At 39.8% G+C, this 27559-nt stretch overlaps 1 protein-coding gene across 1 annotated transcript in view; it reads right to left on the bottom strand.

Moving 5' to 3' along the window:
* Window positions 1–27559, bottom strand: part of LOC122787460 (protein spinster homolog 3-like) — a 517894-nt gene that overhangs the window by 127145 nt on the left and 363190 nt on the right. The window contains exon 5 of the mRNA XM_044054192.1: window positions 21016–21082. Within this exon, the coding sequence (XP_043910127.1) occupies window positions 21016–21082 (67 nt within the window). The remainder of the gene's footprint in view (window positions 1–21015; window positions 21083–27559) is intronic.

Here is a 27559-nt window from a genome sequence, read left to right as displayed (position 1 = left end):
TTATAAATTCTCAGAAATGTTGGGCAAGGGAGTTTGTACTTGAGTAGTTCTCCCTGTTAATGTTTGGGTAATTGAAATCACCCAATATCACAGTGTTTGGTAGTACCTTTATGTTTCCCAGTGTTTCCAGGAATGCGGAGTGGGGGTCCTGGGATATGGTGGGTGATCTGTAGCAAGCTATAATTTGAATAGCCATTTTGCCCATTGTTAGTTGCACGTGGAATATCTCTGAAGCATCGTGCTGTGCCACTAACCTGGAGGTGTGGGTATCCTTGATGAATATGGATACTCCCCTGCCTTTTGTATTTCGGTCCAGGTTTTGTGGCTGAAATGTATGGTATGAGTTGTAGCCTGGTAGTGCTGGGGTGCTCTCTGGAGCCTTAAACCAGGTTTCTGTTACTGCACATATATCAATTTTCTCCATACTGAGGAGTGCCTTGAGTGCGTGCATTTTGAGGTTTAGACTTCTGGCATTGAGTAGCATTACCCTCAGTTTTTTGTTACTTGTGCTAATAAAAAAGTGAACTGGTTGTTCATAGGTTAGTACTAGGCTAGCTGCCCTTGCATAGCCAATTATCCCTTGTCAGACTCAAACCCTGCACCTTGTGCATGTAAGGCAAACACCTTAACCATTAGGCCTAGCCAGAGTGTGTCGGCTTTCACCTCCCCATTGATTAATTAACTGATCCTCTGTCAAGCAGAGTCAATGAAGTGATCCCAGGGGTGTATTTTCTGTTACCCATCCACTCGGCAAGGTTTCTCTTGAAGAGTGTTAGTGAGGGGCTCTGCCTAATGTATTTTGGAATTCTGTTCCAAAGCATGGGGAGTCTCTGTGACAGGAATCTATCCCTTCAGCGTGTTCTATTTATTGTTGTGGCAAGGTTTAGCTCACTAGAGCGCATGGCTCGCAGTGACTTGAATTTCTTTAGGTGGAGCATGTCCATCAATTCAGAGTTGGACATGGCTTTGTAAGTCAAGCAGAGATCACCTCTGAGTAAGCAATATGCCACTGAGTACAGCCGGAGTTTTTTCAGTCGGGCTGCATAGGACATATGTTTGAGGCCAGTAATCCTCTTGTTGAGGTACTTTTGCGGTCTCTCCAGTTGTTGGAAGTGTCTTGTGAGGTACATCCCGAATGGGGCTTTGTACTCTGTGATGGGTCTGATGAGTGACAAGTAGAGGGGCACCATAACCTCTTTATTTCTAGATGCGAACCCTTTAGTAATTAGATGGGCCACATAGAAGGATTTCCTAACTACTTTGGCAATATGATTGTCAAAGGAGAGATTACCATCTACCTGGGTCCCCAGATCTCTTATTACCTCTTCTGTATTAAGTGGGCTGCCACCTATGTGGTAATTCGTGGATGTTTTGTTTTTTCCAAATGGGATGACTATGCATTTTTTGGCATTTAGCTTGAGGCCATGACTCTGACACCAGGTGTCCGTCTCAGTAAGGCCCTTTTGGAGGATGTCCGTGTCAGCCGGTGAGTCAATTATGGTTCCCAGTTTGCAGTCATTGGCGAACTTGGTTAGCCATAGTCCTCCTGTTTTTGCCTGTACTTCTGAGAAGTATATGCCAAAAAGTAGGGGTCCCAGGACCGAGCCTTGCGGGACCCCACTTGTGACTGGTTTAGAGTCAGACCTGGAGCCCACTATTCTTACCGTGTGAGTTCTGTCTGTAAGCCAGTTGGCAACCCATGTCATGGTGTAGGGGTTTATGTTCAGACTGGTGAGTTTTTCTGTAATACCTGAGTGGGGAATGGTGTTGAAAGCCTTGGTGAGGTCAAGGTAGGCTGTGTGAACAACCTTTCCCTCGTCTATGGCCTTGGTGACTGTCTCGAAGAAGTACAGACCAGGCTAGTCAGGCTTATGGGGTGATAGTTACCAGGGGCAGTTATGGCCCCTCCATTGTGGAGTGGAATAACCGTTGCTGTGTGCCATTCTATGGGCACATAGCCTGTGGAGAGGCTGAGGTTGAACAGTGTGTTTAGATGGGGGGTTCGTTCATTCTGTAGTTCGTGCAAGACACAGCCTGGGACACCATCTGGCTTCATTGATGCTGTGTTTTTGGCTTTTGAAAGGGCTATTTTCACCTGTACATCTGTGATTTCTGGGACACTACACTTCTCCGGTATTGTTGTGGGCCCTTTTGGGGGTGAGAGGGGGGGTGAAGTTTGCACTGAATCTATCTGCCAGAATGTTGGCAATATCAGTAGGTTCAGTATATTTTGTGCTATTTTGCACTAGTTCAGTGCATATCTGCGAGCTGCCACTTAGATTCTTAACATAGCTAAAGAAGGCTTTGTGGTTATCTTTTGAATCCTTGGCTATTTTTCTTTCAAAGTTAGCCTTGGATGATTTTATGAGGGACCTTAGTTTTTACTGATACTGATCAGGGATGTCTTTCCTTCTTGGGATTTGCTTTTTTTCTGAACTAATTTCCTCCTTCTATTTTATAGCCTGTTTATAGCAGGGGTCCACCAGACTGGTTTCCTTTTCTTAGAGGAGTGAGTCTTAGTTTTGCTAGGGATGGCATGATCCATGCATCCTTGTAGGTGCTCATAAAGTGCATTTGTAAAGGTTTCTGCATCTTGGGCAGCATTATCCTTTAGCATGGGGCTGTAAAACTTACCGCCTCTGTCTTAAGTAAGGTGAAGTTTGCTTTAGAAATTTTTTTTTACTGTGGTTTCCTTAGTTGGGGGTGGTGGTGGGGTGTGGACATCCAGAGTGATTAGTTTATGGTCTGATCTAACCAATGACATGTTGACCTCTGGTGTGGAACACCTGCCACTCATGTTTGTGATAACCAGGTCCAATATGTTTTCACCTCTGGTAGGGGAGTTTACCAGCTGATCCAGGGCATTTGAGTTGGTGAATTCCAGGAAGCGCTGGGCCTGGGAATTTGTACTCAAGTAGTTTTCCCAGTTAATGGTAGGGTAATTGAAATCACCCAATATCAGGGTGTTTGGTAGGACCTTCATGTTTTCCAGTGTCTCCAGAAAGGTGGAGTGGTGGTCCTGGGTCATGGAGGGTGATCTGTAGAAGGCTACAACTTGCATTGCAGATTTGCCCGATGTTAGTTGCACATGGATGATCTCAGAGGTATCATGCTGAGCCACTAACCTGGAGGTGTAGTTATCCTTGATGAATATGGATACACCCCCTCATTTTGTGTTTCGGTCCATGTTCCATGGCCGAAACGTGTGGTACGAGTTGTAGCCCAGTAGTACTGGGGTGCCCTTTGGAGCCTTGAACCAGGTTTCAGTTACTGCACAGATGATGATGTTCTCCATACTGAGGATTGCTTCGAACGTGTGCATTTTGAGATTTAAACTCCTGGTGTTGAGTAGCATAACCCTCAGTTTTTTGTTAATTGTGCTGTTTACAGAGGTGGGTTTGACTTTTGAGCCTTGCCTAAAAAAGGCACTATGGGGGCAGCAAGAGCCTTGGCCAGTATTTGAAAGCCTAGGGGTGACAGGTGCAAGCCATCTCTTGCAAAGCAATGCGGCTTGTTGAGCATGTCGTCCCAGGCTGACAGACACTGGATCACCTTTGAATGACACCAGAAGATTAGCCAATTGTTGAAATTGATCATTTTGTCTTTATACTGAGGTATCATTCTTGGTGAGGGCAGGATGCTTCTCTGGGTCAGGGTCATACCAGCCTGGGCTGCATGATCAGAGAGTTCTTCCATGTCTCTTTTCATGTAGTCCAGGGAGGTACATCTCAGGTCATTCACACCAACATGAACAATGACATAGTCATATTTGTATTTGTTCTGGAGTGACCTGAGTGCTGGTGTTATGTGGTGAATTCAGGCCCCCAACAGGCAGCTAACAGTAACCTTCTGCTTGTTCATAGGTTCATAGGTTAGTACTAAGCTAACTGCCCTTGCGAGCCATTTTAAGCCTAGCCAATTATCCCTTGTGAGACTCAAACCCTGCACCTTGTGTTTGTAAGGCAAACACCTTAACCATTAGGCAACCCTCCCAACTGTCCAGCCTAATGAGTATGACATCAGTGTGTCTGACTATAGAGTCACCTATTACTAGTGTGTTAGGTATGTTATTTTGCCTTAAGGGCTGTGACTGTGCAGCACACTGATTTTGTGTTTTATGTGTTGTCTGCTCTGTGACGGGAGGTGCAGGTTGTTTGGGTGTCTGCTTTGGAGGTCTCTGATGCTTTTGCAGGTTTTTATTTAGAGCCTCCGAGTATGATTTTGTGTATTTATGTTTATTTTTTGCCAGTGCTGGTTTAGTAGGTCTGTGTGTGGCTGGAGGTGTGGTGCAAGTGTTAACCTTCTCTTCTTGACTGTCTGTTCCAGTCTTGGGTGGAGACAGCTTAGCCTCCAATTTGGCTGTATAATTGCATCTCTTGCATATGTTAGTGTTTTGTGGTAGGAGGAGAGGGTTGTCTGTGTACATGAGGCAATTGTAACATTGCCTCAGGATACCCAGATTCACCAGCCGAACTGGAGAGTACACCTGAAATTGCCCTTTGGTCATGCTTGAATAGTAGGGTGAGCTGCTTAGTTGCTTGGTTGTTGAGGGGTAAATAAAGAGCCTTGCCCTGCTGGGCAATCAAGTGTCAGGGTATATTAGTGCTTGCTACTAGGTCTGAGCAAGTGCTGGGCTGTAGGATGATTTTTGAGTGCTTAGGTTGAGAGTTAGACTAGTTTCAAGGGAAAAACTGAAGAGGAGACTTAGTGGAGCCGGGAATAATTTAACCATAGCTAACCGGCACTGGCTGGCGCACAAAACTGTGCAAACATGGGTTTTATAGCAGGGAAATTAAAGAGATAGAAATTAGCCCAAAATGGCCAATAAACTACTAACTTCTGGGTTGGATCCACTCCTCCACAGACAGATAAGCTGCTCAAAGCTCCCCTCTCTCACAGGTGAACAGAGAAACATCCTTCTATCCAAGTAAGGTATGGGCAACACAGAAACTTGTAATACAGCCCTGAATTCAGTACTAGCCCGAAAACTAGACTATACTAGCTTAGAAAGGCAGGATACAAGGATTTTTTTTTTGTTTTTTTGAAAAGATAAGGCAAAAATAGTAAAAATACACTTAAAACAGCTTTAAATGAAAAAAAATTATCAGAAAAGGCTATCGCACTTTAGTGTGTAGCCTACAACAGTTAAACAAATTATTTAAACAAAAAATTACTTTTTAAAAGTGCAGGCAGTCAAATAAGTACAATATGTGAAAAAAACAAGCTTTTGAATCACAATAAGTACTGGAAAATTGGTGTTTAGGTGAAAAACAGTTAAGTACAGCAAGAAAGTACAGAAAACTGTTAATCACTCCAAAGTATCTCTTCTAAGCTAGAAGGCTTGTATTATAGGTTCATAGGTTCATAGGTTTATACTAGGCTATCTGCCCTAAGGCATTTATAAGCCTAGCCCAAAGTTTTGTGGCTTACGCCACCCCTTATATGAAAAAATACTGTGCCCATTAGTTTGTTGTGCCTCTGTCCAGCAGTGACACAGAGATGATTCCCGGGGTAAACCTACGATCTCCCATCCACAGGTCAAGATTTCTCTTGAACAGAGCCAGCGAGGTGCTCTGCCTCACATGGACCAGGATTTTATTCCACAGCATAGGGAGTCTCTGAGTGATAAATCTATCCCTCCAGCACGTCCTATTTATATCCGTGCTAAGGTTTAAGTTGCTTGCTCTAGTGGTTTTGGTGGATTTGGATTTTTTGAGGTGGAGCATGTCCATTAATTCCGGGTTGGACATGGCCTTGTATGTCAGGCACATGTCACCTCTGAGCAGATGGTATGCGACTGAATACAGCTGGAGTTTCTTCAATCTGGCAGCATATGACAGATTTTGGAGTCCCTTTATCCTTTTGGTGAGGAACTTTTGGGGTCTCTCCAATTGCTGCAGATGTCGGGTGAGATACATCCCGAATGGGGCATTGTACTCGATCATTGGTCTGATAAGTGAAGAGTACAGGGAAACAATGACCTCACTAGATCTGGATGTGAATCCCTTCATGATCAGGTGGACAATGTAGAAGGTCTTTCTAACCACTTTAGCAACGTGAGTGTCAAAAGAAAGGCCACTGTCAACCTGGGTCCCCAGGTCCCTGATAACCTCTTCTGTGCTTAGTGGATTGCCACCTATATGGTAGCTTGGGGTTACCTTGTTTTTCCCGAAGGGTATGACTATACATTTTTTGGCGTTTAACTTCAGGCCATGGCTCTGGCACCAGCTATCTGTTTCTGTGAGTCCCTTCTGAAGGATATCCGTGTCCGATGCACTTTCCACTATGGCACCCAGTTTACAGTCGTCTGCAAACTTTGTCAGCCAAAGTCCTCCCATGTTGGCCTGTACTTCTGAGAAGTAGATGCTGAACAATAGGGGGCCAAGGACCGAGCCCTGTGGGACACCACTTGTGACCGGCTTGGAGTCTGACATAGCGCCAGCAACTCTAACCCTGTGGGTTCTGTCCTTAAGCCAGTTTGCAACACATCTTGTGACATATGGGTTTACATTTAAGGTGGTAAGTTTTTCTACAATACCCGAGTGGGGTATTGTGGCGAAAGCCTTTGCAAGGTCAAGGTAGGCTGTATGGACTGCCTTTCCATCATCAATGGCCTTGGTGACTGTTTCAAAAAAGTCGACCAAGTTCAAAAGGCATGATCTGCCCTTGACGAAGCCAAACTGGGTCAGATCCAATGTCTGCAAGTCCCCTATATCTTTGTTTATGAGCTCCATTATGATCCTCTCCATAGCTTTGCAGACTAGACTTGTTAAGCTTATGGGGCGGTAATTACCAGGGTCCGTAGCGGCACCGCCTTTGTGGAGTGGGACCACAGTTGCCGTACGCCACTCCTTGGGCACGTATCCTGTGGTAAGGCTGAGATTAAACAGCTGCCTTATGTGCGGGTTTAATTCCTCATTTAGCTCGTGTAGCACGCAGCCGGGGACACCATCCAGTCCCATTGATGCTGTGTTTTTAGCTTTAGAGAGAGCAGCTTTCACCTGCGCATTTGAGATGTCTAGGAGGCTACACTCCGCTGTAGCCTCCTAGACATTCTGTGTCAGTTTAAGGCTTCTGTGTCAGTTTAAGGCTTTCTAGTGCTTCCCAGTAGATTAGTTACAGGAAAGATGGGAAACAAGTGCAGATGTGGTCTTTTAAACCAGAAAGTTTAAAGAGATGGACAAACTGTCCAAATGGTCAATAAACTACTATTTCTGGGCCAAGAACCACTCCTCTTGTGGTAGACAGGCTACCTAATGCTTACCACTCCCACTGATAAGCTAGAAGGCTTCCCTCCAACACAGAAAGGCTTGGGGGGCTCAGAAACTTACTAACAATCCTAGATACAGCAACTCTGTAACTGGACTTGGCTAGTTATAGGAAAGGCAGGAAACAGGTGCAAGTGCGACTTTTAAACCAGAACATTGAAAGAGATAGAAAAAAACTGCTCAGACAGCCAATAGCTACAATTTCTGGGCTAGAGACCACTCCTCTTGTGTTAGATAGGCTACCTGTTGCTTACCACTCCTACTGATAAGCTAGAAGGGTTCCCTCCAACATGGAAAGGCTTGGGGGCTCAGAAGCTTACAAAGAGTCCTGTATACAGCAAATCTGTACCTGGACTAGACTACTACCAGGAAAGGCAGGAAACAAATGCAAACGGGCTTTTAAATCAGAAGGTTAAAAGAGATGGAAAAGCTTCCCAAACAGCCAATAAACTATAATTTATGGGCCAGAAACCACTCCTCCTGTGGTAGATAGGTTACCTAGTGCTTACCACTCCCACTGATAAGCTAGAATGCTTCTTTCCAACACAGAATGGCTTGGGGGGCTCAGAAGCTTACCAACAGTCCTGGATACAGCAAATCTGTACCTGGACTACACTAGTTACAGGAAAGGTGGGGACCAAACGCAAACACGGGCTTTTAAACCAGAAAGTAGAAAGATATGGAAGGACTGCCCAAACGGCCAATGAACTACAATTTCTGGGCCAAAACCCACTCTTCCCATGGTAGATAGGCTACCTAGTGCTTACCACTTCCATTGATAAACTAGAAGGCTTCCCTCCAACACAGAAAGGCTTGCTGGGCTCAGAAGCTTACCAACAGTCCTGGATACAGCAAGTCTGTATCTGGACTAGACTAATTACAGGAAAGGCAGGAAACAAGCTTAGAATTTTTTTTTTTTTTGCAGAAAAGCGGCTAAAACAGAAGTAAATACAATTCAAATTGCAGTGCAGGCTAGCACACTTGAGTGTGTAGCAATATTACGGCAAATACAGTTTAAATAAATGCAATTAAATTAGGAAATAACTAAAAAACAAGTGCAGAAGGCAGTAAATTAGAAGGCTACTAACAAGCAGTAATATGTGCAGAGTAAGAGCAACTGAACAGATAGCATGCAGAACAGCAACTAAGACAGTTACAATAAGAGCAGCTGAATAAAATATGTATATATTTTATTTATTCATTTATTTATTTTTTTTTTTGAGGGAGGGAACAGAGCAGGATTAAGTGGCTACAGGGGTTGTCCTTCCCAAATGCTCTCTTTGTACACAGTAGGAGTGCCTGTAATCAGAATATGATCTCACTGCACTCAGTTGAGTGAGCAAATGAGATGGGCCCAAAAGGAAATATAAAAAGGTGTTTTTACAATGCATAAGGAAGAAAATAAAATAAAATAGAGATATAAAATATTGTCAAGAAACATTCAGAGACTTATTAGAGAAGTAAAAATCCTTCTTTGAATAAGAAAGAGAAATATATGAAATTAATCAAATTAAAATAAATTTATTATATAAACAAAAAATATTGTTTACAAGGAAAGAAAGAAGTAGCACCATATTTGAGTAAAATAAAAGAAACACCCCACAGCTTCATTCAACTTCATGATTATTGATAGGATCATGGGTAACAGATCTAATAAAGCGGGATGGCACTCTATCTTGGATATTAAAGAGAAAAAATGGATTATCAAACTGGGTGGACTTTTTCCACCCAGATTAAATGAATATTTATGAGGTAACCAATCATGGTATGTAATTAATTCATAGTACTGTATAAAAGGAACAAATGAATGCTTCTGTCTTTAACACTGATGAAGGCTATGAAAATATTCTAGCTGAAACCGGTCTGTTCTTTTTTGCTCTTTCTATGTAATATAATACATATATTTTTATATTTGTCATAGCATACAGTTCCTGGCTCATTATTTTTTTTTTTTTAGTTTTGCTATTTGGAGCCATGCAATCACCTATGCGCTGGGACCTCTTTTGAGTTGTAAATTAAAAAAAAGAAAAATAAGAGAATTAAAGAATAAGGAATGTAAGCAAATAAGACAGCAAGAAGGAATATAAAAATAGTTAAAGAATATATTGGAATTCTTTGTTAAAAGAGAAGAAAACATAGAACAAATGTATAAAGGTGAAAAATTAAATAATGAAGATAATGAGTATTTAGAACAAAAAGTAACTATGAAAGAATTGAGTGAAATTCTAAAAGACATTAACCTGAATTCTGCAACAGGACTGGGTGGAACTGAATATGGTATATATAAAGAAATGGAGTGGAAAAAAATATTTTTGTAGATGTTATGAATGAATGGTTAGAAACTGGAGTTAAAGAGAAAGAGATATGTACAGGATTTATACCATTTATATTTTAAAAAGGAAATAAAGAGGAGAGAAAAAATTGGAGACTGATAACATTGAATAATGCAGCTTATACCATTTTTGAGAATAATAACAAAAACGTTACAAAAATAGATAGAATATATGACCAAAATGTCATATATGAAGAAATTTCACAAAGAAGAAAAGGAAAATGAAATCAAGAGTTGTTATGGATAATAAGACAAATAATTGATGATATAAATAAAAATGTGGACGCAAAAGTTATGATAGAGGTTATAAGTAAAGCCTATGATAATATTCAATATAAACCAGTATGGGGAATTTTGCAGGCATATAATGTAACCAAAAAACATTACAAGTAATAACATCTGTTTAAAAAAAGAATTCTGTGAAACTAAATATAAATGGCTGGTTTGGGGAAGAAATAAAATAGAATGTGGAATAAAGCAGGGCAGCCCAGCTAGTAGTGTAATTTTCTAATTAGTTCTGAATGTAATAGTGAAGGAAATTAACAAATGTCAAGTAGCGGTGGATACAAAATTATGAAGGAAGTGCAAGTGCCAATAATGTATAATTATGCATATGATAATGTACTAATTGTTAAAAATAAAGTATGGATGGAAAAAGTAAATGAAAAATGAAGTATAAATTTAATAAAATGTTTAAGTATAAATAGAAAAGTAAAGGATTTGGTTTTAAAGATATGATAGGAGGTATTGAGTTCAATGAAAACTATATAGATATATTAGGAATAATATCTGGAAAGAATGAATACAGACAACAACAGCAATGGGCTAATGTACTCAAAGAAGTAAAGGATATGACTATTTCTTGGAAATTATATAGAATTTCATATAGAAAAATGAACTTGTTGAACACCATGGTAATAGGAAAAGTTGCTTATGTTGCTAATATCTATATGATTCCTAAGTATGAAAAGAAACTAATGGTGATTATATTTTCTTTTATATGGGGCTGTAGACTGAGTCCAGTCAAGAGAAGGATTCTGTATATGAAAGAAGAGGAAGGAAGCTTGGGTTTAATAAACCCAATAGTACACACAGCACCTTTAATTTTATATAAGGTATTAAAAGGAAATAGGAAGGAAAACAAAACTTGATGGAAATGATGCTATATTATAAATACAAAGAATTGCGGGAAGAAATGGAAGTTAAAAAAAGAAGTAAAAGCACTGTGAATGAAGAAATGAAAGAGTGCAAAAACAAAATTCTGTTATGGAAAATAACAAAGAACATATGTGAGAAAAATAAAAAGGAATGGCACTTAAATATTATGAAAGCATTTTATTGCATTGATCCATGGAAGATTTAGAAATAGAAAAGAAAAAAGCTATAATGACGAGATATAATATCTATAAAGAGATTAAAGAATGCAATGATTTTTATGGAGATTGTCTATTAGAATATTGCTAGTTAAGGCAAACATGCCATACAAGAAAAAGTAAGATAAAATATGTAATAAATGTGGAGAGTTTGAGACTACTAAGCATGTGTTTTTGAAATGTGAATGAGTTAATAATTTCCGGAAAGAAATATGTAAACATAATAGGGTGAAAGGTTTGTTAAAATTTGAGCAAATCCATATGAACATAATAGAATTTGGTTATCATGGTGCACAAAAACAGGAAAAAGTGAAGAAAATGGAGACAGGAATTTATGTTCCATGGACTATATGGAACAAGAGACTAAATACAATTAAATACAATGGAAAATGGACTTTGACAAAGATTCTAGAGAAATATTGCTTTGGTTGTACATAAAAGAGTGGGATGAATGCTTAAATTGAAGTTTATAATGTATGGAGATTTGTAAATAGATGTAAATAATGTAAATATGTAAAAAAATATGTAATGTACATATCAATAAAAAACACTCTTTGGAGCTGCTAGATGGTGATGGAGGGCTCCTACAATAGCAAGGAAGAGGTCTAAAGGAAGTAACTGCATGGAAAGGTGAAAAAAGCTGTGGAGAGTTAGGAGCTGGAAAGTGAGAATTTGGAGAAAATTTTCTATAATATAGAGTTTCAGAATATAAACTAAAGATTTCTGTGTAGTGCATGTTACAAATGAGCAGCATTTAGCTGTCTCCATGGAGAAGGAAGTAAACAAGTCTGTTGAAGTGGTGCAGATAACAGAACTGGCATCAGGAGGGCTTGCAGATAATGTACTCTTACAAATAATTGAGCAAGATGATCCAGGTGATAGTTCTGCTGTTTCCTGTGTGCTGGAAGTAAGTGAGTCTTTTAAATTGGTGCAGATAACAGAACTGGGATCAGGAGGGCCTACAGATGGTGTTCTGTTAAAATAAATGAACAGGATGATCCAGGTGACAGTTCTTCTGTTTTATGGGGTGAGATGGCAGAAGTGTTGAGGATCGTAATATGGAAAAGGAACTAGATGGTGTGGCAGCAAAGAGTCAAAGAAGAAAACAGCAACAAATTGAGAAGTGGTCTGGTTTTGTGGCAACAGTGACTAAAACATATGCAGCAGTGAACACGGGCAAAAAAAGACAGCAGCAACAAACTTTAAGTAAAACTGTTTTTAAAAAGAGTAACCAACTTTGAGAATTAGAACAAAAAATTGCACTGTAATAAACGGATATTATGTATGGAACAATTTAGTAACATCTAGGTTTTAAAGCTCAAGAGATCTGGTCTTTTATCCATATTGGGGCAAAGACTTGTGATTAAACATTTGAAACTGTTGGCTGATAATTAAATTTCTGGAACTCTGTAACAAAAAATGGACATTTTTCTGTGTAAATATTATTTGTTTTCTGGTAGCTGAAATGTTAAAAATGTTACTTTGCAGTTTAGAACTGATGAGCTAGAAGAAGGCGATGATAAAAAAATGCAAGCAGGGGTCTGTGTGAAACTGGTGATAATATTTTGAAGGTAAGAGATGAGAGAAACTTATGAAGTGGTGGGTTGAGGTTGGAAGCTGTTTTGAAATGTGTAAACAACATGGTAAAACTCTTACCAAGTATTATTTTTGCAACTGATCATAGAGGAAAATTAAGATATGCTGGACAGCCTAAATCATGTTTCTTTTGTGGCGACTTTTCTGTGACAATGTACAATATAAACAGTGTGAGAAGAAAGGACATACAGAGAGGTGTGTGCCTGAATGCAAAAAAAAAAAGGAGACACTTTTGGATGGATTCTCAAGCAAACAAAAAATTAATGAAAAAGAAGAGGAAAGGGAAGAAAACATACAAACTGGGGAGAGAAGGTAGACTAGATGAAGAAGAAACTGTAAAAAAAGATAAAAATATGGAGAGAAAAAATGAGGAGAGAGAGTACATGCAGGAAAACAGGTTATGAGTAGGGACTTATACTAATATTTTTTGAAGTTCTAGCCAGTGAAAAAATCTGATTCTGAGGATCAAGGATTATTTATAAGTAAACCCAAGAAAAGAATCAGTTGGGGAAACAGTAAAAATAAGAAAATGAAAACTTTAAAATATTCTCCCTAAACTTAAAATAAGGAAAAGCAACAATTTAGAGTACCTTCAGTATATGTAAACAGTATTAACACTGTAAGAAGGATAGGGATACTGGAATGGTGTGCTGAATATAATGTGGATGTTATTCTGTTAGAGGATGTAATATTCCTGACAAGTGAAGAAAGATTGCAAACAGAAAAAAATTGTTGGGTAAAAATATAATATGGAACTTAGGAAGTGAACATTGTTCTCGAGTGGCTGTGTTGTGTAAAAAAACACTGAAAATACTAGATGTAACATTGGTGAGGATGGGAAGTTTAACTGTTGTGGCTGAGAAGTGGAGAGAGACTATGTTTATAAAATTATAGCATTATATGCATATATAACTGAGAAGTAAAGAGAGAATCTGATCGTCAAATATTAGACTATGTGGGTTTTAACGTGAAACTTATAATTTAAGGAGACTTTGTTAATAAAGGGGAAATGTAGAAAGAAGGGAAATGTAAAAAATACAAGATGTAATAAAATATTGAAAATCAGCTGTATGAGACAAAGTCAATGGACTTATGGAAGGGAGGCACTTGGATCTGAAAATGATTATTTTGTATTATCAGAAAGCTTGAGGATAGCAGATGGTGATACAGTTGTGACATTTTCTCAGACTATTTGGCATTATGGATGGAGGTGATGGAAGAAAGGGAGTATATTAAAATGGGAAAGGGAATAAAAAGAATAAATAAGATATTATGGATGAAAGTGGAGAGTGGAAGGTATTGCACTCATGGAAGGATCATAAAACCATGAGGGGCTTCTATAAAAAATGGTTTGAGTGGTGGATTGAATTTAAAAAGAAGCATAAAAAGTGTTTTTTTTTTTTTCAGTGGTAGGATGATGTAAGAAAAGAAAAGAAAGTGATGTCTGGGAAAATGTATAGGAATGTATTAAAGAATTTATTGAATGATACAAGACAATATTATGATATGGAAAAAGAAATAAAGCAACAAGAAGTAAAGGTATTGCTGTTTAGGCAGAAATATTATTTACAAGGGAGAAGCAAGGCGGTATCTCTGTATTTGGGTAAAATAGTAAAGGAGGATATTAGTATAATGAGTGAAATAAAAAAAATGTAAAAGGAAAGGTAAAAAAACATAAGAAGAAATTATGAATAATGCAGTACAGCATGTGGAATATATGTATAAGAGTAAAAAGAAGGAAAATAAGAGAGAATAGAAACTAAAAAAATCCAGAACAAGTTAAGGAAGAATTTGAAAAATAAATTATTAGTGAATTGGATGAAGTAGTTAGCAAAGTAAATGTTGATTCAGTATCAAGTCCAGATGGTTTAGGTTATAGAATGTATAATAAATTAATGGATTGGCAAAGGCAGTATTTTGTAAATGTACTGAATGAATGGTTGAAGAAAGGGGCTTGTATATGAACAGTTATGTAGTGGGATATTAAAATGCATATGGAAGAAAGATGAGAAGAATGAAATAAAAATAATTGGAGACCCATCATACTAAATAACACAAATTATAACATTTTATGAGAATAATACAGCATAGAAAGAAGGAAGAGGGATATTATGAACGTAAATATGGTATAAAAGGGAAGGGACATCAAGAATTGTTATTGGTTCTGATAGATACTGTGGATTATAAGTAAAAGGGAGGATGTGAAATGTATAGTAAGCAATATTAGCAAGGCAGTTGATACAGTAGGACACGATGCTTTGTGGGATGTTAATGGAGAAATATGGTAATAGAATTAGAAGAGTGTGTATGTCAGGATATCAAAACAATAGAGTGTGAGTGTTAGTGAAATTGGTGGCTGAATAAAGAAGTATGCATGAAGTGTAGTATAAGATAAGGATGTTGCATGACCAGAATATTGTTTGCATTGGTGATGAATGCAATAGTGAATGAAGTAAGTTATAAATTGAAAGATGCTACATATGTGATGTCAAAGGAGTTAGCGATTCCAGTAGTTTTGACAAACACAGACAATATAATTGTAGTTGCCAAGAACAAATTATGAATGAGGGAAGTGTTGGCTTGTCTGAATGGATGTCTAAAGGAAATGGAAATGACCTTGAATAAACATAAGAGTAAGGATTTGTGTAATGTGGTGAAAACTGGGGCTGAGTATTTATCAGTGAATGAAGTGTCTTAGCTGGGGATAAAATTTGGGGAAACATATGTAGTTATAATGCAATGGAAGGGTTTGATAAAAGAAAAAGAAGAAATACATTTTCTGTTGAGTACATATATATTAGCATTCAGAAAAAAAAATATCTGGTGAATTATGTATTAATAGGAAAAATAGCATATATGTCAAATGTTTATATGATCCCAGAGAAATATAAAAATGAAATTGTTCAAACTGTGTTTTTTTTTCATATGGGGTTCAATACTAAAATAAGTGAAAAGAGGTGTGTTGTATGTAAGTTAAGATGAAGGTGGTCTGGGGTTATTAAATGCCATTGTTCATTCTGCCTGTTTAAACTTGTATAGAGTATTACAGTGGGTAAAGGAAGAACATGAGAAATTAAGTGTGAATGTTTAAATCTAAGTACAAAAAGTTCTAAGAGATGATGAGAATAAGAAAGTGAGGCACATAATATGTCAATAAAGAAATTAAAAATTATCAAGAAAAAATACTAACATGGAAAATAAAAATTGATGTTATAGAGAAAGATAGAAGGATGTGGTATCATAATGTAATGAAAAATATTATTATATCCACAGGAAAATGTATCAGAAAAAGTGATTATAGCCAGTAAAGTGAGAAAAAACTGGTGTATCCACAAAGTAGAGTGTCCTGATTTCCTACAGGGACTGGTAATAGGTTATCATGGAAGGAGACTATGCCATGTAAAAGGAAAGTTGAAAGAGTATGTTTATTTTGTGGGGAGGAAGAGACAGCAGAGCATGATGTTTAAAATGTAAATGAATGGTGAAACTCTGGGAAAAGTTTTGTGAAGAAGAATTTTTTGAGAATATTAATGACATAATTTAGATATGAATATGACTATGTATGGATATTATAAGAACAAGGAGAAAGAATATGTAAGAATGGTAGATACATGGGGGGAGGGGAGCCCCCCACACTTTTGCCCCACTTTTGCATTTCGTTTTCCGCACCTCCCAACTGCCGCGATCACGTCAGTGCACGTATTTCCAGCTGTTTTTTGCAAGTGGGATATTCAGAAGCTGCTGCAAAAACAGAAGGGATTTATTTCAGAACCCTGTAATGGAGCAGATTTGCTGCATCTGGATTGTAGGGCAGGAACGACAGGAGTTAATTGCAGAATGGAGACAGGAATTAATTGCAGAGTGGAGCGGGGGAACGGACAGAAGCTGAATGCTAGAGTGGAGCGGAAACGGAGAATGCTACTGGAGGAATCTGTCTATCACAGTGAGTGCACTGCTGCTAAACTGTTGTGTGTGTGTGAAAATGCCCCCAGCAGGATACATCTGGTGGCTAGAGGTACTCAGGGTCAAACCCTGTATCTTGGGTACAGGTAAAAAGAGCCTAAAATCCCAAGCCACCGTCACTTGTGAATTTATGCCTCACATTTTTGTTCTGTTCTTTCTGGTTTGCAGGAGTGGTAAAACAAAACCTTTTATTCTAGCAATTTTATAAGGTTATAAAATCAGTATTTGCAATGTGTCCCTATTTTTGGGCTGTATTCCCCCATTATTGGCTTTGTTCTGTATTTTTGTGCTAGGAGGTTGAGAGCTAAGGTGAGAAGTGAGAACTGAATTCACTAAATGATATGATAGCCATTTAAGTTTGTCTTCCTGTCTTTCACGAAACTGCTGGTTTAGCTTAGTGGTATGTTGCACTGACTGTAGCGCACAGTGTTCTGGGTTCAAGACTTGGCAGTGAAATGCATGGTGGTAACAACATTTTATGCAAGCAACTTTCCAAAATTATACATGCAATGTTTAAAATGTGTCCCTGGCCTTTTGCCCCCCGGCCCCAACAGAAAGTAAGTTCAAGAAGCTGTGCAACATGCCTATGACTTACAGTCTACTGTGATTCCCTATTTATATATTGTATGTAGAAGTAGACTGTTATCATGGAAATGTTCTGAGTAGGGCAGTTTTGTCATTATTGGTACATGCATTTTGCTTTATTGCCTACTGGCAAAATGTTCAAACAATAAATTTAAAATGCACTTGTGTGTGTGGAAGTAGACCTTTATGATGGAAATGTTCTGAATAGGGCAGTTTTCTCATTATTGGTTAATGCATTTTTGTTTCATTGCCTACTGGAAAAATATTTAAACAATAAATTTAAAATGTGCTCTAACTTAAGTCTAACAAGTGTGCTGTATTAATAAGGAATATAATTTAATACAATCAGGGAGGTGAATCAGTGAATGCATACATGTATGCATGGCCCTAAAAATGTGTTTGAAAACAGCCCAGAGGAAAGTGTGAAAAGCTCAAAATCATGGGCAAAGTTTAAGCTTTACTCTTGTTACCAAAGCAATGGATGAAGATAAAACAGTTCACACCACATTACCTTGACCTGGCCAAGCCTTTTGACACAATCCCCTACTCGGGTGTAGTACAAAAGATGAATAATGTAGGAGCAAACACTTACATCACCAGCTGCATTGCCAGCTTGGCTCACAGGATGCAGGAGATCAAAACAGGGGAAGAGACCATTCACCAATGGAGTTCCCCAGGGTTCAGTGCTAAGACTTTTTCTGTTTAGCATATACATCTCAAAAGTAAAAGGAAATACCAAAGAGCTTTGGCCAGCTAAGTCTGAGATGACTGCAAGCTAGGAGAAGTTATTGAATCCCAAATGACTTAACCATCATGCAGGAAGGTTTGTCCCAAATAATAACTGGTGTCAAAATCATGGCAATGCCCTCTGAGAACTGATCCAATTGTTTGGCATTTGGGAACTTGTGTGTACAGTGACCTAACTTTCGACCAACATGTGCCCAGAGTCATAAGAAAGCCTTTCTATATTGCACAGCTTATAAAAACAATTGTGACTAGATCTAGAGAGCTTGTTGTCCCCCTTTACAAAGCTCTCATTATGTCAATCATTTTGTATAATACCCACTTTGGCATGTGTCTGTCCAGCCCCATGCAACAATTGGAATACCTTCAGAGATACCTTACTAAAAGGATAAAAGTCCTAAACAATAGGTATTGCATGGACCACCTCAAAGATTTATTACTATACTCAGTATCCTACAAAGTGCTTAGAGGTGACATGTCTGGCATACAAAGCATATAAATAATACAGATGGACCTACTGAACATCAGCAAGTCAAATGGCATCAGAAATACTCAGCCCAGGTATCTAAATTGAATATTGTGGAGAGATGGATATACATCACAGAGGCTACCACTGTTCCGGAACAGACTATCCATAAAAATAAAGCAAAGCTCATCCATCCATATTCAAATGGAACTGGGATCTAAGGATGGATAATAGAAAATGTACTCCAGGATTTCCCCTCATGCCACTAATGGATAGAGGCAGTTCCTAAATGCTGCATCCGTTACGTGGCCCCCCCAAATTATCTATGGTATGATCACAGTTGTTCTCACTAGGGCTAATATACAATTATCAGCCATGGGGATAGCTAAGACCAATCAGAAAATGTTAATTCAAGCAACAAAAGGGAATTGGCTAAGCTTAAAATGTCCTCCAAGTGAACCTATGTTGTGGTAACAAATAGTTATAAAAAAATTACCCTTTTTAGTTCACTAAGTGCCCCTGTCACCCTCCGCCCCCCCAGTCTTTAACAGCTTCCGGCGCCTATGGGTAGATAAGAATTTATTTTATGTAATCGGTTATTTGTAATGGCATTTGGTTTAATGTCAAATGGATTTTGACAAATATTGTAAAAAAATTAGATTATGGTTGTAGAAGAAGGAATGGATATAAATTATACAAGAATATCAATGAGGATAGTATAAGAAAAAATGATATATACATATATATCTTTTGGCTTTTCGCAGTTAGGGCTCACCACAGCAGAACACCGGTCCACTAATGACTGACAGTGAATGTTTTACAGTGACGAGTTGTCAGCCCAATGCCCAACCTTCAAAGAGGTCACACCCATTCACTCACGCACCTACCTGCATGTCTTTAGACGTCACTCAACCGTGGGGAGGACATGCAGACTCTACACAGAAGGCGCTCCAGCCGAGAATCGAATGGGAGAACCTGATAAATAATAAAAAAAACAGATATGTGTGTATATACAGAATGTGCCTATAAATATGTACATTCTGTACATATATAAATAATGTTTCTATATTGTGTTAAACAAAGGACCCCTTCTCTTTTCAACAGGTGCCATGGGAATTTTTACATCCACCTGAGCTACCGGAAACTCAAGCAGACGAGACCTCAGTTTAACATCTCATCTGAAGGATGACACACTCAGGAGTCCATCCCCAATGACCCGATTGTGCACTTGAAGAGGCAGTCAGGAGGGTGTTACTGAGTGACTTGTGTCAGCTAGCTGGGGGAAGAACTGGGGTTCTGTTTACATATGAAGCGTACACTGGTGGAGGTCAAGTATGTTTCCATGACTATAGGAAGGCTGCAATTCATTTCATAACTGGGAGCATGAGCAAGTTGGAGTCAAAGGTAGTAACGTATGTGACATCATACTCACTCTGCCCAGTTAAGGTTCCCCTTCCCTCTCTACTAGCTGCATATATGATGCCTGCCTTCGGCCTCTCATCCCTGCTATTTATGGAATGGAAGTCTTACAGCTTGCAGGCCACCAAAGCTAATCTTTCTCTGGAGAGGGGGACCTACCTTCATGGTCACATTTAGGTTCATTTAAATCCTTTGCCCTTCATACTGGGGGAGTAGGAAGAGGGGAATAAAGGGTCTGATGGGTAGTAAGGGCATATGTATGCAACAAGAGGTGGGGGACAAAAAGTGTGAAGCTCAAGCTCAAGAGATAAATTTCTTGGAATCCATTTTGAGAATATATAACAGACTGAAAGTATGAACAGTGACCTGATCATAATTCTTTGTAATATATGGTTTTAGCTAACTTGACTTATTTCCAGTTAAAAAAAATGTAGGAATGCAGTGTGTCTCAACTGCTTTAAAAGCAGTAATACACCTTGTGCTGCTACACAAATGATAGCCAGAATCGAAGTTCACATCAAATGAACCAACAACTTTAAAAGCTGTTAGACACTTTGCTATACCACACTTTTGTTTTTATCATTATTTGTGCAACAGCTCAAATTATGCCACAGCTTACAAAGCTGTCAATACATTTCTGATGCAGCTCTAAGGTAGCTGGGGTCTGTAGGACATCATATGGGCTAACAACAGAGAGGTTCATACATAAGAAGCTCAATATAACAAGTTTGTTATAAATAGGCGCTTACATATTACCCTTATTATAACATCTTTTGGAGAGTAATCAGTACATTCAATGTACTCCACCTATCCATGCTAAGTTGCAACCAACTCCTATAGTGACACCATGAACATCCACTGCCAGTGCCAGACCTTTCTAACCTGTCACCTATGTACTACAAATGTATTAAAACCTTAGTGTTAATTATAATTGCCTATTCATTAAATGACTGTAACTGGTATTCTGTTTCTCTTTATTGAACGACTAGATGTTTAACTGTTTCTTAATGTTATTGTCATTTATTTTTTTTGTGTCCAAAGCTCTGTTATCATAGTTTAGCAGCAATAATTTTCTTTGCCAAGAAGTAATTCAATCTAAATATTCTCATTTAATAACAGGAAATAACTACTAATGCCTAATGCCTAACAGCATTTTTTATTTGTTAAATGGGTCAGGGAATTGGTCTGGACCACAGTAATAAGGTAAACAGAATATATGTAAACAGTTGCAGATGAAATAATTTTCTTGCATAAACCTAGCTTACTTACCCGGAATGCCCAGTGCCAGTCTCCTGTTAGTCGCTGCATCCCAGCACCCAGGACAAATCCCATTCCACTGAAACAAAGCAATAAAGATACACTACAGTTAGTATTTGTGCCTTTGTGACTGCAACCATAAAATGCCAAGGCTAACCTTCTTATGTATTTCAATTATAAACCATACAACTGAAATGTCAGTCTCTCATTTCTGTATGTTACATATATATATCTCTATATATATATTTATATATATATATATATATATATATATATATATATATATATATATATGTATAGAGAGAGAGAGAGAGACACCTATTGATAGCCGCACATACATACACACACAAAACACACAGACTTGCTTATAATATGGCATAGTACATGAAATATCAGATTGTCAAGATGAACAAATGTATGTGTCCCAAGAGATAAAGAACAGCAGATGGTCTATGCATCTCTTGTCTTTGATATACAATGTGAGTATTGGACTAAAAACAACAGGATGAAGCTGATCTGTTTTTAATTTGCTTTGTTTTCCGTATATTATATTCTTATCTAGTCTGATGTAACAAGATGCTAATGGGCCTCAACATTTTGGATGCATTCTACAAGCATATTATGTGGGCACACACCACCTATACATAAATATGGCTTTGTGTGTGGCCTTCCATTCCTGGTGGAATTATGATTTAGTTGACTGTGTGTGTGTGTGTGTGTGTGTGTGTGTGTGTGTGTGTGTGTGTGTGTGTGTGTGTGTGTGTGTGTGTGTGTGTGTGTGTGTGTATACGTTTGAGAGCTAGAATTTATAACTCTATCAGTCTCCTTTAGCAGCACATCAATAAAAAGCATTATAAATAATACAGTAGTTTTTTTGCAAATACTGCTCAAATTTTGCAGTCTTTGCATAATGTATATAAGTCTAATATACTAAATAACCTATTGATTCAAATTACATAGCTCCAAAGTGAAGAATAGTAATTAAACAATACAACTTTATGGAGTGGAGTCATGGAAATGTAATATTTTACTTAACAACAGACAGACTGATAACAAGCCTTATAACAGTAGTGAGGAGAGTGATGTAAATGAATAGTCAGAAATGGAAAAACACATTCGCAAAACTTGCAGTTAAATCAGCCAGAGCAATTGTGGCTAGACAGATAATATGCTGACTTCTAAAAATAACATTAAAGTACTCTTTTTTTCAGTTAAGATTGATCCTGGGTGTACAAGATGTAAATGGAAAACAGAAGCATGGATGTACTTTTAATATCAAAAATTATTTTCTGGAAAGACGTGAGCATTAGTCTTAGACTAACATTAACTTTCAGCTTGCATATGATTTACTTCTGGTGCAGTAAGAGACCAAACTAATCAGAGAATAAATGGCAAATGCAAAGGTATTCACAGTTGTAAAGCATGTAACCTGACCTGGCAGGGAGGCATCCTTTGCATTTGCAGATATGGTAAATAGGGAGATGAGTAAAGAGACATGTCTTGCCATTTACAGATTTTATGAACTGTATACAAATCTCAGGGAACAGTGACTCCTTAACAACAAAGACGGTGGAAGGACAGAATAGTATGCAGTTGAAAATAAGGGTACAAAGGACTAATCGGGAACCATTAAGTCTTCTTCAGTGATAGTTTAGTTTAGGGCATGCAGTTTAGCATGCATATAAATTAAAATATCAAACTCAACTAATGACAGTTCAGAGGAAGTGAAGGCATATTGTTAAGTTTAAAAGGAGAAAGGGAGAAACTATCCCTCGGATTCGCAAAAGCTTGCACAGCGTGCATGATTAGTGTAAGAGGTAATTTTTTGCAAAATGACGGCCAAGTGATCCACGTACATGCTCGTTTGACGTGTGTGAGCGCTCTTGCACTATTGCTGCACGTTCCCAGCCCCCCGTATGCAAATTACCCCATTTGCAGGTGAAAACCATGCAAATGAGGTAAATATGCTATCCAGGAAGCTGGAATCAGGGTGTGCAGGACTAGCATAATATGCAGAAATGTACTCAGTAACTGAGTACGGTTCTGCAAAATCCAAAACGGGTATATGAAGGCTGCATATCATTGAGGAAGCATTCCAATAGCCAAGTATAAGGGCGTTGGCATTGCAAACAATGCAGAATGTAAAAAATACAACTTTTATTTTATTATCGGCAATCACGGCAGTTTAAGCATAGGGCAGCAGCACGCAAATGGGATCGTTGGGAAGATAAGAAAATAAACCTAAAACAAGCATTCCAACTAAAATCAGTATTTTGCCATGCAAGTCAATGGCAGGCAAAAGACAACCCAGCCAGTGAATAGTGGTTGCTAAGGGGGGAGGCTCAGTGTGACACATGTGACTATGCATTAGCAGGCAATCCTATGCAAATGAGGGGAAGGATAGTGAATCCCAGTTTTCTCCAGCATGTGAGGCAGATCCCAACAGTGTAAGAGTATAAATAGCCGAGTGCAAGACTAGGAGGTAGTTGACATCATGGGTGGGTGTGTCAGGCATACTGTAAGTGGATGGGAGCCCTGTGGCTCGGGTATGCTCCTAGCTTAGCACAGCTAAACTAGGGAGTATGTCTAAACTTGCTTAGCACTCTTTACAAAGTGTAAGCGGGTGTGCACACCATGCACCATGTTTTACAGGAAGAAAAAATAAGTTAAACCAGGAAACAGCAGCAGTGTGTACATCTGAGTACTCTGTTTGTGTGGAGCGGCCCTGGGCCCAAACAGAAGGGCAATGGGAAGGGAAAACAGCAGTAGGATGGTAATCAAGAAGAACTAGCATATCTGGCAGGTGAAATGTATCAGAAGCAGCCATTTACACAGGTAGCAGCCCAGTCCAGCCCAGAACACTACTATAAACTAAGCAAACACCTTCCCTACTGGTTTTTCCCATATTCTACATCACTGGTGTATATAAGTGGGGAAATTTTAACAGACAAACCTACTAAATGAGAAGGGCTGCAGCAGGCAACATAGAACAACATGTGCAAGAGGCTGAGGGTGGTGAGGATGTGCATGATGCCAAACAACCCACAGTGAGGAGACGGAGAAGAGTGTACAGACCCAGGGTAACCTACCAGGGGCTACATGAGCTGGAGATAGTGGAGCACTATAGGGTGGACAGAGACCTCCTACAGTAAGTAGTTGAGCTGTGCCGGCCACACCTGACACACCAAACTGACCGAGAGGAACCCATCCCAGTGGATACCAAGGTATGTGTAGGCCTAGGTATACAAGCCACAGATACCTCAGCACAACTGGGGATAACATAGGGATCTCACAGGCATCAGCATCCAGAGTATTCCACCACTTCCTGGATGCCATGTCAGCACATGCCAGTGAGCACATATATTTCCTCAACACCCGTGAGGTGTTGTCCAGCAATATGCATCTCTTCTACCAAATAGCAGAATACCCTGGGGTAGTGGGTGCTCTAGACTGCACGCACATATGCATCAAAGCACCAACCGGTGAGCAGGGTAGGGCCTACATCAACCTCAGGGGCATCCAATCCATCAACTGCCAGGTCGTTTGTGAAGCCCAGGGCATTATAATGAATGTGTGTGCTGGCTGCCCTGAAAGCTATGATGGTTCTCACATATGGCATCTGACGTAGCTATACCAGAGATTTGCTAATGGGGACATCCCCTACGGTCACCTAGTGAGGGATGCTGAGTACACACTGGAGCTGTGGCTGATGACACCCATCAGAAATGCACACACACCTGAACAACAATGCCATAATGAGGCACACACACAGGCCAGACATATAATAGAGCATGTGTTTGGGATGCTCAGGTCAGGGTTCTGGTGTCTGGACACATCCAATGGAGCCTTGCAGTATTCACCAGCTACATGTACCCAGATTGTTATGGTATGCGCTATGCTACACAGTATGATCCTGCAGAAACAGCTGCAGCAGGAACAGCATGGGGCAGGGCCACACTGCCCCCACCAATGCCAGTGACCCAGAGGAGGGACAGCCTGAGCCTACCCCAGTAGGCAGAAGGAGGTGTGCCCAGGATGCCCTGGCCTTGGAAAGAGGCAACACATACCACATGCACTGACACAGTAGGGACCCAGGGAATGATACCTCTCTCTAACTCGCACATACAGTAAAGGAGATGCCAAATATGACACTACCTGTGCTCAACCATGTATAGGGAGTGTACTATGTGCATCCGACATAGGCAGCCCTCCAGCACCATCCACAAGTCTGGGACACCCACAAGGTAAGTCAATCAACCTACTAATTGCCAAATGGACTAGAATGTGTCATTACCTGTAGCTATGGTATGGATGTGAGCATGCAAGGGAATGTGGTTGCTGAATGTTATGGCAGCAGACAGTAGACACCCATAGTGGCACCATGACATCTGTAACACATACTGGAGTCACCATAATAGCCAGTACTACACAGGGTGACAAAACCCACTGCAGGAAATGTGCTGTGTGACATGTGTGTCCATATGACCCACACATGCCAGTCAGGATGGTTCACATACCCAACAACAGTGTCAGCCAGCAGGACAGGTGTAGACAAACCCAAACAGAGCCTGTGCCATGGCTCCAGAATGATGGCTATTGTTAACCCCCCCCCCCAGGCCTACACAGACAGACCACAGCAAGGCAAGCAGTGGGAAGTTAGTTCTGAAGGGTAGGAAGTCAGACAATAATATGTAGGGCAGCCAAAGCCACAATCTGTAGTACACTGGTATGCCTCTTGTCAGCATGATAGTTAGCAATACAGAATGAAATAGAGTTTCTGACATACAAGTACTGTCATAGCAAATGTGTACATGTTTCACATGTACTCCCCCCATCCTACATAGTAATGTAATAACAGTCAGGTGTGCCTCCCCAACCCTATGTAGATATGTAGAAATAGTCAGGTGTGCCCCCCATCCTACATAGTAATGTAGTAACAGTCAGGTATTCCCCCACACTCCTGTGTAGCAATGTAGAAACAGTCAGGTGTGTCCCCCCCCCCACTGTGCAGATGCGTAATAACAGTCAAAGCCAAATGATCGATGGATACCCTGCAGAGACAGCATGCTACCTGTTGGTGTACAACACAAAGGTCAGCACTGCAGCACAAACTACCTGGACATGATCCACAAATTCAATACAGACTGCCATACTGGGCATGCTCACACACTTGAACACATGAAGGCCATGACTGCAAACAGCAGTGGATCAGACATATCTGGCAGCTGCAGTTGTTAGTGCAGATGGTCATCAGTATGCAACGCTCATGCCTTGCACACACAGAGGATAGGAATACAGACATATATGTCAGGACAACACACTATAATAAGCCAAAGGTAGATGTATATAGATGTGTGGAAGAGGGTCACTGTGACAAGGAGCCATCCAGGTCTGTCCTACCCAGCACACAGCCAAAGGGCCCCAAACACATGAGGTGCAGACGTCACTCACTGCAGATACTAGCCACCAGTATCTGTCAGCATTACAGACTATGTGGTGCACGTGCCAGCTGTGCAACATGACTGTACAAAGAAGTAGTCATCTGGCAGCTGTATACATGTACCTGTGACATATGACCCCGTGTGTGCCCGCATGTGGCGTGTCAATCCGTACATAAATGGGTTATGGCCCATGTACACACCGCCCTCCCCATAGCCCTACTATGAAAAGCCTGCTGAGGTAATCCAATGTGAAATGCACCTTTGGGAGAGTTGTAGCTCAGTAATCTCCGTAGCGCGTCCCATAATTATGTACTGCTATAGTGTGATAAGCTAGTTAGGTAGGAGTTCTAGCCCCAGACTTGGCAACTATGTGTGTGTGTCTGTCTCTTACTGTGTAGAGAACAATGCTTTTTGGGGTACTCACACTCCTTACAATTCACATACTAAATTTTGGCAAGGTTGCTGATGTCACCCACCTAGAAATACACCTCTGGGAAGGTTGTAGCCCAGTAATCTCTGCGGCGCGTCCTGTAACTGCATATTGTTGTAGTGTGATAGAATAATTCGGTAGGTGTTCTAACCCCAGATTTGGCGTCTGTGTGTGTTTCTGTCTGACTGCGTAGAGAACAATGCTTTTTAGGGTACTCACACTCCTTACAGTTCATATGCTCAACTTTGTCAAGGCTGCTGATGTCACCCACCTAGAAATACACCTCTGGGAAGGTTGTAGTCCAGTAATCTCTGTAGCACATCCTGTAATTGCATACTGCTGTATTGTGATAGGTTTACCTTTGAAAGGTTGAAAATCAACCTCCCGAATGGCCCTTTGTGTGAACCAGAATGACGAAAATCGTCAGTCCGATCTGCACCGAAGTTCAAAAATCAGCAAATCGAAAACCAGATTCGCTGATTTTCGAACTACAATTCCAAATACATAGCGTAATGCAGGGGCAAGCCCCCCTGCACCCCCTTACTTTATTATTCTAACTCCAAGGTCACACTACAGTGGGGAAAGGGTCCACTTCCCAATCCCCACTATAGTGCACCCCGCACCAAAAATGCCGAATCTGCAATGAGCGAACGTTACTGTACATTCACTCATTGCACATTCGATG

This window comes from Protopterus annectens, chromosome 13.part0, assembly GCF_019279795.1.
Source record: "Protopterus annectens isolate FY-2018-M chromosome 13.part0, PAN1.0, whole genome shotgun sequence".
Lineage (NCBI taxonomy): Eukaryota > Metazoa > Chordata > Ceratodontiformes > Protopteridae > Protopterus > Protopterus annectens.
The sequence above is the reverse complement of the archived record's forward strand: the minus strand, read 5'-3'. Positions and strand labels throughout refer to the sequence as shown.